The 11155-nt window shown below is 40.4% G+C and overlaps 1 protein-coding gene across 1 annotated transcript in view; it reads left to right on the top strand.

Moving 5' to 3' along the window:
- Positions 1-10777, top strand: part of LOC120027684 (docking protein 6-like) — a 46184-nt gene extending 35407 nt beyond the window's left edge. Inside the window, exon 5 of the mRNA XM_038972677.1 lies at positions 10626-10777. Coding sequence (XP_038828605.1) covers positions 10626-10777 — 152 coding nt within the window. The remainder of the gene's footprint in view (positions 1-10625) is intronic.
- The last annotated feature ends 378 nt before the right edge of the window (positions 10778-11155 follow it).

Genomic DNA, 11155 nt, shown 5'->3' on the forward strand with positions numbered 1-11155 from the left:
TGGATTTTACTGAAAGAAGGAGAGGAAGTCAGTAAGGACATAGGACTATGATAGGAGAGAGAGTATGGTGATACTACTATCTCTACTGCAACAGGTACAGCTTAAATAATGGATCGCCTGCAGCTTATGAATGTGCTGTACATTTGTAACGTCTCATTCAGTACACTGGTAATCTTGTCCCCAGCCCTCTTTCTCTCTCGTGCTCTCTCTTGCCTTCTCTCTTGCACGCTCTCTCGCACTCTCTCTCTAGCGCACGCTCTCTCTCTCGCGCACACTCTCTCTCGCACGTGTGCTCTCACTTTCTCTGTCTCTCTATGTCTTGCATGCTCTCGCTCTCTCACACTCAATTCAATTCAATTCAAGGGTCTTTATTGGCATGGGAAACATGTTAACATTGCCAAAGCAAGTGAAGTAGATAATATACAAAAGTGAAATAAACAATAAAAATGAACAGTAAACATTACACTCACAGAAGTTCCAAAAGAATTAAGACATTACAAATGTCATATTATGTCTATATACAGTGTTGTAATGATAAAGTAGTTAAAGTACAAAGGGAAAATAAATAAACATAAATATAGGTTGTATTTATAATGGTGTTTGTTCTTCACTGGTTGCCCGTTTCTTGTGGCAACAGGTCACAAATCTTGCTGCTGTGATGGCACACTGGTAATTCACCCAGTAGATATGGGAGTTCATCAGAATCGGGTTTGTTTTCAAATTCTTTGTGGATGTGTGTAATCTGAGGGAAATATGTGTCTCTAATATGGTCATACATTTGGCAGGAGGTTAGGAAGTGCAGCTCAGTTTCCACCTCATTTTGTGGGCAGTGTGCACGTAGCCTGTATTCTCTTTAGAGCCAGGTCTGCCTACGGCGGCCTTTCTCAATAGCAAGGCTATGCTCACTGAGTCTGTATGTAGTCAAAGCTGTCCTTAAGTTTGGGTCAGTCACAGTGGTCAGGTATTCTGCCACTGTGTACTCTCTGTTTAGGGCCAAATAGCATTCTAGTTTGCTCTGGGTTTTTTTGTTAATTCTTTCCAATGTGTCAAGTAATTATCTTTGTATCTTTTCTCATGATTTGGTTGGGTCTAATTGTGTTGCTGTCTTTAGGCTCTGTTGGGTCTGTTTGTGTTTGTGAACAGAGCCCCAGGACCAGCTTGCTTAGGGGACTCTTCTCCAGGTTCATCTCTCTGTAGGTGATGGCTTAGTTATGGAAGGTTTGGGAATCGCTTCCCAAACCTTGGTGGTTGTAGAATTTAACGTCTCTTTTCTGGATTTTGATCATTAGCGGGTATCGACCTAATTTAACGGTGTCTAGATGGAATTTGTATTTGTGGTCCTGGCGACTGGACCTTTTTTTGAACACCATTATTTTGGTTTTACTGAGATTTACTGTCAGGGCCCAGGTCTGGCAGAATCTGTGCAGAAGATCTAGGTGCTGCTGTAGGCCCTCCTTGGTTGGGGACAGAAGCACCAGATCATCAGCAAACTGTATACATTTGACTTCAGATTCGGGAAGGGTGAGGCCGGGTGCTGCAGACTGTTCTAGTGCTCTCGCCAATTCGTTGATATATATGTTGAAGAGGGTGGAGCTTAAGCTACATCCCTGTCTCACCCCAGGGCCCTGTGGGAAGAAATGTGTGTGTGTTTTTGCCTATTTTAACCGCACACTTGTTGTTTGTGTACATGGATTTTATAATGTCATATGTTTTTCCCCCAACACCACTTTCCATCAATTTGTATAGCAGACCCTCTTGCCAAATTGAGTCGAAGGCTTTTTTGAAATCAACAAGGCATGAAAAGACTTTGCCTTTGTTTTGGTTTGTTTGTTTGTCAATTAGGGTGTGCAGGGTGAATACGTGGTCTGTCGTATGATAATTTGGTAAAAAGCCAATTTGACATTTGCTCAGTACATTGTTTACATTGTTTTTTAATGCAGAGGATTTTCCCAAGGTTTCTGTTATGCATGTCCCACGGTAGTTATTGGGGTCAAATTTGTGTCCACTTTTAGGGCCTCCCGGGTGGCGCAGTGGTCTAGGGCACTGCATCGCAGCGCTAGCTGTGCCACCAGAGACTCTCTCTGGTCGCGCCCAGGCTCTGTCGCAGCCGGCCGCGACCGGGAGGTCTGTGGGGCGACGCACAATTGGCCTAGCGTCGTCCGGGTTAGGGAGGGTTTGGCCGGTAGGGATATCCTTGTCTCATCGTGCACCAGCGACTCCTGTGGCGGGCCAGGCGCAGTGTGCACTAACCAAGGTAGCCAGGTGCACGGTGTTTCCTCTGACACATTGGTGCGGCTGGCTTCTGGGTTGGAGGCGCGCTGTGTTAAGAAGCAGTGCGGCTTGGTTGGGTTGTGTTTCGGAGGACGCATGGCTTTCGACCTTCGTCTCTCCCGAGCCCGTACGGGAGTTGTAGCGATGAGACAAGATAGTAATTACTAACAATTGGGGAGAAAAGGGGGTAAAATTAAATTAAATTAAAATAAACAAGAAAAAAATTGTGTCCACTTTTGTGGATTGGGGTGATCAGTCCTTGGTTTCAAATATTGGGGAAGATGCCAGAGCTAAGCCAATTGGATTTTGTTGCCTGTATATTTTATCATTTCATTGAGGATACCATCAACACCACAGGCCTTTTTGGGTTGGAAGGTTTTTATTTTGTCCTATAGTTCATTCAATGTAATTGGAGAATCCAGTGGGTTCTGGTAGTCTGTAATAGTTGATTCTGAGATTTGTATTTGATCATGTATATGTTTTTGCTGTTGGCTTTTTTATATCGGTTTTGAAGCAGTGACTTCTTCCTTGCTGAGCGGCCTTTCAGGTTATGTCGATATAGGACTCGTTTTACTGTGGATATAGATACTCTTGTACCCGTTTCCTCCAGCATCTTCACAAGGTCCTTTGCTGTTATTCTGGGATTGATTTGCACTTTTCGCACCAAAGTACGTTCGTCTCTAGGAGACAGAACGCGTCTCCTTCCTGAGTGGTATGATGGCTGCGTGGTCCCATGGTGTTTATACTTGCGTACTATTGTTTGTACAGATGAACGTGGCACCTTCAGGCTTTTGGAAATTGCTCCCAAGGATGAACCAGACTTGTGGAGGTCTACAATTTTTGGCTGATTTCTTTTAATTTGCCCATGATGTCAAGCAAAGAGGCACGGAGTTTGAAGGTAGGCCTTGAAATACATCCACAGGTACACCTCCAATTGACTCAAATGATGTCAGAAGCTTCTAAAGCTATGACATAATTTTCTGGAATTTTCCAAGCTGTTTAAAGGCACAGTCAACTTAGTGTATGTATACTTCTGACCCACTGGAATTGTGATACAAGGAATTATAAGTGAAATAATCTGTTTGTAAACAATTGTTGGAAAAATTAGTTGTGTCATGCACAAAGTAGATGTCCTCACCGACTTGCCAAAACTATAGTTTGTTAACTTCTCTGCGCTACGGATCCCTTTTACGGGATCCCTTTCCTAAACAACCGCTAGAATTGCAGGGCGCCAAATGCAAAAATATTACTAAAAATATTTTTAATCATGCAATCACAAGTGAAATATACCAAAACACAGCTTAGCTTGTTGTTAATCCACCTATCGTGTCAGATTTTGAAAATATATTTTACAGCGAAAGAAATCCAAGTTTTGTGAGTGTAGCTTTCAATGCTACAACAGCTAGCCCCAAATTAGCATGGTCACGAAAGTCAGAAAAGCAATAAAATGAATCGCTTACCTTAGATAATCTTCAGATGTTTGCACTCACGAGACTCCCAGTTACACAATAAATGTTATTTTTGTTCGATAAATATTACTTTTATAACAAAAAAACGCCACTTGGGTTGCGCGTTATGCTGAGAAAAATACAGCCTCGTTCCGGTCCTGAAAGGAAGAAGAAAATTTCCAAATGTATCAGATTAAAAAATATTACTAAAAATATTTATAATCATGCAATCACAAGTGAAATATACCAAAACACAGCTTAGCTTGTTGTTAATCCACCTATCGTGTCAGATTTTGAAAATATACTTTACAGTGAAAGAAATCCAAGCTTTTGTGAGTGTAGCTTTCAATGCTACAACAGCTAGCCTTATATTAGCTTGGTTAGCTTGGTCACAAAAGTCATAAAAGCAATGAAATTAATCGCTTACCTTTGATAATCTTCGGATGTTTCCAATCACGAGACTCCCAGTTACACAACAAATGTTATTTTTGTTCGATAAATATTACTTTTATCACAAAAAAACGCCATTTGGGTTGCGCATTATGTTCAGAAAATCAAAGCCGTGTTCCGTTCGACAAATTCCAAAAGGTATCCGTAATGGTCGTAGAAACATGTCAAATGTTTTTTATAATCAATCCTCAGGTTGTTTTTAACAAACATATCGATAATATTTCACCCGGACCATAACCTATTCATTAAGAGACAAAAATGAAAATGGGGTGCCCCTCTCTCGCGCGCAGGAAATATTCAGAGGACACCTGACTACTTTTGAAAAAACTCGCTAATTTCTCATAATAAAAGCCTGAAACTATGTCTAAAGCCTGGTCACAGCCTGAGGAAGCCATTGGAAAAGGAATCTGGTTGATACCCCTTTAAATGGAGGTTAGACGGACCAGGGAACACAGATTCTTTTTTTTAAATATCACTTCCGGGTTACATTTTCTCAGGTTTTCGCTTGCAGAATAAGTATTGTTATACTCACAGACAATATTTTGACAGTTTTGGAAATTTTGGAGTGTTTTCTATCCTAATCTGTAAATTATATGCATATTCTACGATCTGGGCCAGAGAAAATGTCCGTTTACTTTGGGCACGTTATTTAAAAAAAATTCTGACCCCTAGCGCTAAGAAGTTAACAAGAAATTTGTGGAGTTTTAATGACTCCAACCTAAGTGTATGTAAACTTCCGACTTCAACTGTATATGTGATATTTGCAGTTTCTCCCTCACCCAGAATATTTCCCAGCTTTGTCATTAGTAATTGCACAGAAGATGGGAATTGATTGAGATATTTTCTTTAAAAAGATTATCTTATTTGGGAGTATTTATCACAGTAGAGGAAATTGTGGATCTCTGTCTCTACCTCCCCTGTCGTGCAGTGACCACATAGACACTCCTCTTTAGGTAGCCATGTCGTTTTGTGTCTCCCTTTTTCTATAGCCAATTGGTGGTCGCTGAGGCTGTATTTGGTTGGGATCTGTCTCTCTTTTGTATCTCTGACAGTAGAGATATTCTTCCAATTTGTATTCTCTTTTGAGGCCAAATAGCAATTTAGTTTATTGTGTGTTTTTCTTTTCTTTTCCCAATTTGTCAAATAGGAGGTTTTCATTTCTCTAACAATTTTATTGATATCTCTGTATGTTTGAATAATAGGGTTGTTTAGTGTTTTTAACAGTTGACATAGGGGACTCTTTTCACGGTTCAGCTCTTTGGTTTCCAGTCTTTTGAATTCTAAGGATGTTTTGGGGCTTAATTTCAAATGATGCCAAATTCTTTATATTTACAATTAAAGGGAATCTTCCGAGTTCCACTCTGTATGCATTATTTGGTACTTTCTTTTGGATATTTGGGACAATTCTGCAGAATTCTGTATGTAGATTTTCTATTGAGTTTTTCTCCCAATGCTTATAATCATAATTATAGGTTGGACCCCAAACCTCGCTTCCATATAGTGCAATTAGTAAAATTACACTATTGAATATTTTGCACCAGATTTGGATAGGAGTATTTCTTTTTTAGAATTGTATTTTTATGGAGTAAAATGCTTTGCGGGCTTTTTCTTTTATTGCATTCTCTGCCAGACCAAATCCAACAGAGGCACTGATTTTTATTCCCAGGGCATGTTAACCATGGTATTTCCTCGTTTGAAGGAGTGTCTGCTGCTCTGATTCCTGGCCTTTTTCTGGAAAATCATGACTTTGGTTTTCTGAAAGTTGATGTTGTATTCCCAAAGAATGTTAAGTTGTTCCTGTCGACCCTGCTCTGTTGGTGACAGTAGGACAAGGTAATCTCCTCTCTCTTTGGCTCTCTGGTTCTCTCTCTCTGTGGTTCTCTCTCTCTGTGGCTCTCTCTCGGTGGCTCTCTCACTCGGTGGCGCTCTGTGGCTCTCTCTGTGGCTCTCGCTCTCTGTGGCTCTCTCTGTCTCTCAGAGCAGAGGAGGTGGGGGGGCTGCTGCGGTCCATAGCCTGTGTATCTACTACGGTCCAGACAGGGGTCTGTGTCCAGAGCTTGGATCTCGACAGGGGTCTTGTCACACACACACACACACACACACACACACACACACACACACACACACACACACACACACACACACACACACACACACACACACACACACACACACACACACACACACACACACACACACACAGCTGTTTAAGGCCCAGCAGATGTTTAGTTCTGTTGTGTTTTCTCACTCAGAGCTGGAAGACTCCATTTCCAGCCTACATTGTGGTGGGTAGAGAAAAAAATTGTCTTGGCAGAGATAGATGAGAGGGCTGTGGTTGGCTGCACCCCGGCTGTTTCACAAATGTAATACGGAGACAAAAAGAGAAATGTTCCCTTTTTCCCTCGTTACGGTCTCAGTGATTTTCCAAAGTGGTAGAGTGAGCGAATGTTGGAGGATCTGTACTAGGGACATTCTGAATCAGATAATTCCACTTCTGTTTTCTGGAGAATAGATTTTCGCCAGTGCATTATTTTCAAAGTCTATGTGTGACTCACTTTACATGTTCTCTCTGAGACACACTGCTGTGATTGGCTTCACATCACCCACTCACACTGGTCTCTCTCACTATTTGTTTCTCCTTCCTCGTTGCTCACTCGCTCTCAGACTCACATTTCTAATCTCTCTTTCTTTCGCTCTCTCCATTCTCATACACATTTTCTTTCACATGTAATCAAACAATCCTCCTCTCTCCCTCTCTGTCTCTGCCCCTGCTCCCACGCCATGTTATCTGCAGTTTGGCAGCGCTTGCCAAGGTGACTGGAACATGGTTTATGTGGAGGAGTCATTGACAGACAGTGTGGTGGCACGGCTAGCCTGGCACCACACTGAAGAGGCAGGGTGGCACAGAGTGGCACAGACCAGTAACCACACACCAACGCACGCACCCCTGATAGGATCCAGCTACAGCTTACAGACACAGGGGCACACTGGAGGGGGCTCACACCTGGCAAGGAATAAAGCAAGGAATTACTGTCTTTGATATTAAAATTGACACACCTGTACCATAGAACATAACCGATCATTTGCAATTCATGAGTTCAGTTTCAATTAATCTCTAGCAAAGCTTGCACAGTGTATTGATGTATAATTTGATTTGCTTGGTCTATTAGATTGGATGAACATAGTTAATAAACGGCCAGAGGTGTTGGAGGTACAGTTGATTGCAGCATATAGTCTAAAGGGTTCTTCTGGACCTCATGAAATATTGATTGATATCCACTTCCTTCCTGGTCAGCAACACCCAATCAGCAGTCCTCTGCACTGTACTGTGTCCTCATCTTACCGCCACACATTTCCTAGACCAGCTGACTCCCATCCATTATTAATGACCGGAGTCTCAGTGAACCTCCCCCCCCAAAGTATCCATTTACACCCATTTCCAAAAATATCTGAAAACAGGATGTCGGAGGCAAATTGGATAAATAATTTGGATTAAGAAGAGAGGTGTTTTTTTGCAGAGAAACAAGCTAAATGTTTAGCGCTGTGCAGTACAACAAAGCAAACACTGAATTGTTGTTGTGAACATATGTTTTCAACAGACGCTCTCAGATTGTCAAAGCGATATGAGACCATCACCTTCTATGTTTCAAGTTGGGTGAAACAAGACACACTCTTCCAATACCCACAGCATACTACGTAGAATGAAGTGCCTTCAGAAGGTATTCATACCCCTTGACATATAAAATGTTTTGTTGTGTTATAGCCCGAATTCAAAATCAATTAGATATTTTTTTCTCACCCATCTACCCACAATGCCCCATAATTACAAAGTGAAAACATGCTTGTAGACATTTTAGCAAATGTATTGATAATGAAATACAGAAATATCCAATTTACATAAGGATTCACACCCCTGAGTCAATACTTTGTAGAAGCACCTTCGGCAGCGATTACAGCTATGAGTCTTTCTTGGTACGTCTCTAAGAGCTTTTGTTCATCATTGCTAAATAACCGTTTTCAGGTTTTGCCATAGATTTTTTAAAAGTAGATTTAAGTCAAAACTGCAACTCAGCCACTCAGGAACATTAACTGTCTTCTTGGTAAGCTACTCTAGTGTATATTTGGCCAAGTGTTTTAGGTTATTGTCCTGTTGAAAGGTTTATTAATCTCCCAGTGTATTGAGGAAAGCAGACAACCAGGTTATCCTTTAGGATTTTGCCTGTGTTTAGCTCCATTCTGTTTATTTTTTTATACTGAAAAACTCCACAGTCCTTAACGATTACAAGCATACCCATAACATGATACAGCCACTACTATGCTTGAAAATATGGAGAGTGGTACTCAGTAATGTGTTGTATTATATTTGCCCCAAACGTAACACTTTGTATTCAGGACAGAAAGGTAATTGCATTGCCACATTTTTTTTGCAGTATTACTTTAGTGCCTTGTTTCAAACCGGATCATTTTTTTATATATATTTTCTTCTGTACAGGCTTCCTTCTTTTCACTCTGTCATTTAGGTTAGTATTGTAGAGTAACTACAATGCTGTTTCTCCTATCACGGCCATTAAACTAACTGTTTCAAAGTCACCATTGGCCTCATGGTGAAATCCTTGAGCGATTTCTTTCCTCTCCGGCAACTGAGTTAGGAAGGATGCCTGTATCTTTGTAGTGACAAGGTGTATTGATACCCCATCCAAAGTGTAATCAATAACTTCACCATGCTCAAAGGGATGTTGAACGTCTTCTTTTTTCACCCATCTACCAAAAGGTGCCCTTCTTTGCGAGGCATTGGAAAACCTCCCTGGTCTTTGTGGTTGAATCTGTGTTTGAAATTCACTGCTCAACTAAGGGACCTTCCAGATAATTGTATGTGTGGGGAAAGTTAAACACTATTATTGCATACAGAGAGTGCATGCAACCTATTCTGTGACTTGTTATGCAAATGTTTTAGGGTTGCTATTATTTAGGCTTGCTATATCAAAGGGGTTAAATACTTATTGACTCAAGACATTTCAGCTTCTCATTTGTAATTCATTTGCAAAAAAAAGAAAAACAACAATTCCACTTTGACATTATGGGGTATTGTGTGTAGGTCAGTGACCAATAAATCTCAATTTAATCTTTTTTAAATTAAATTAAAAAGTCAAATGGGAGGGAATACAATACAATTCAGAAAGAATTTAAAACACAGATTCAACCACAAAGACCAGGGAAGTTTTCCAACGCCTCGCAAAGAAAGGCACCTATTGGTAGATTTTTAAACCAGACATTGAATATCTCTTTGGGTGTGGTGAAGTTATGAATTACACTTTGGATGGTGTATCAATACACCCAGTCACTACAAGGATACAGGCGTCCTTCCTAACTCAGTTGCCAAAGAGGAAGGAAACCACTCAGGGATTTCACCATGAGTGCCAATGGTGACTCTAAAACAGTTACAGAGTTTAATGATTGTGAAAGGAGAAAACTGAGGATGGAACAGCAACATTGTTGGTGCTCCACAATACTAACCTAATTGACAGAGTGAAAAGAAGGAAGTCTTTACAGAATAAAAATATTCCAAAACATGCATCCTGTTTGCAACAAGTCACTAAAGTAATATTGTAAAAAATGTGGCAAAGCAATTCACTTTTTTCCCTGAATAGAAAGTGTTATGTTTGGGAAAAATCCAATACAACACATTACTGAGTACAACTCTCCATATTTTCAAGCATAGTAGCGGCTGCATCATGTTATGGGTATGCTTGTGATAGTTAAGGACTGGGGAGTTTTTCAGGATAAAAAAATAAACAGAATAGAGCCAAGCACAGGCAAAATCCTAGAGGAAAACCTGCTTCCGTCTGCTTTCCACCAGACACTGGAAGATGAATTCACCTTTCAGCATGACAATAATCCAAAACAGAAGGCCAAATCTACACTGGAGCTGTTTACCAAGATGACGTTGAATGTTCTGAGTGGCCTAATCACAGTTTTGACTTAAATCAGCTTGAAAATCTATGGCAAGACTTAAAAATGGCTATCTAGCAATGATCAACAACCAACTTGACAGAGCTTGAAGAATTTTAAAAATAATAATATTGCAAATATTATACAATCCAGGTGTGCAAAGCTCTTAGAGACTTATACAGAAAGACTCACAGCTGTAATCGCTGCCAAAGGTGAATCTAACATGTATTGACTCAGGGGTGTGAATAAATGCATAAATTAGATATTTTTATATTTTATTTTCAATAAATTTGTAAAAATATGTTTTCACTTTGTCATTATGGTGTGTTATGTGTAGATGGGTGAGACCAAAAAAACGATTTAATCCATTTTGAATTAAGGCTCTAACACAACAAAATGTGGAATAAGGGGTATGAATAATTTCTGAAGGCACTGAATGACCTAGTATGGACTATAGCCAGAGAGACTATCCTTTTCCTCACCACTGTCTTCTCCTGTTGTTTCCAGGTACTAGCCTGACGATGATCCCCCGAGCACAGACCTTCCCCAGCTTCCTCTCTGAACAGACAGAAGAAGAGCAGTCCTCTCAGCACCAGGAAGAGGCACTTTCCCCCTCCAGTGGCTACGGCTCAAACTGCAACCAGGGGATGCTCCAATGACAAGCACTTACAGGACAAACCTGGACATTCCAACACTTTAGAAGGCTGTAGAAATATGTATAGGAACATGTATAATATGGCATTGTATGTTAATAAATTATGACGAGTGTTAATTGTAGAGCGGTACATATATATATATATTATTCTAGACTTTTTTGTACCCGTTGTGAGACAACATAGGCTAAAACAATTGCACCAAAAATATTTCTCTTGTAGTTTTCAAAAGGGAGACATACTGTATGTGTCATAGTGTTTGCAAGTACTTTGGATCCTTTCACTGGAAAGTCCCTTGTTGGTTAGCCTTTTTTTCAAACTGCATATCATACATTCTGAAATGTCAAAAGTTTATGCAGATTGCAAAGCAATGCTGAAAAGGGT

The sequence above is a fragment of the Salvelinus namaycush genome, chromosome 33 (assembly GCF_016432855.1).
Source record: "Salvelinus namaycush isolate Seneca chromosome 33, SaNama_1.0, whole genome shotgun sequence".
Taxonomy (NCBI): domain Eukaryota; kingdom Metazoa; phylum Chordata; class Actinopteri; order Salmoniformes; family Salmonidae; genus Salvelinus; species Salvelinus namaycush.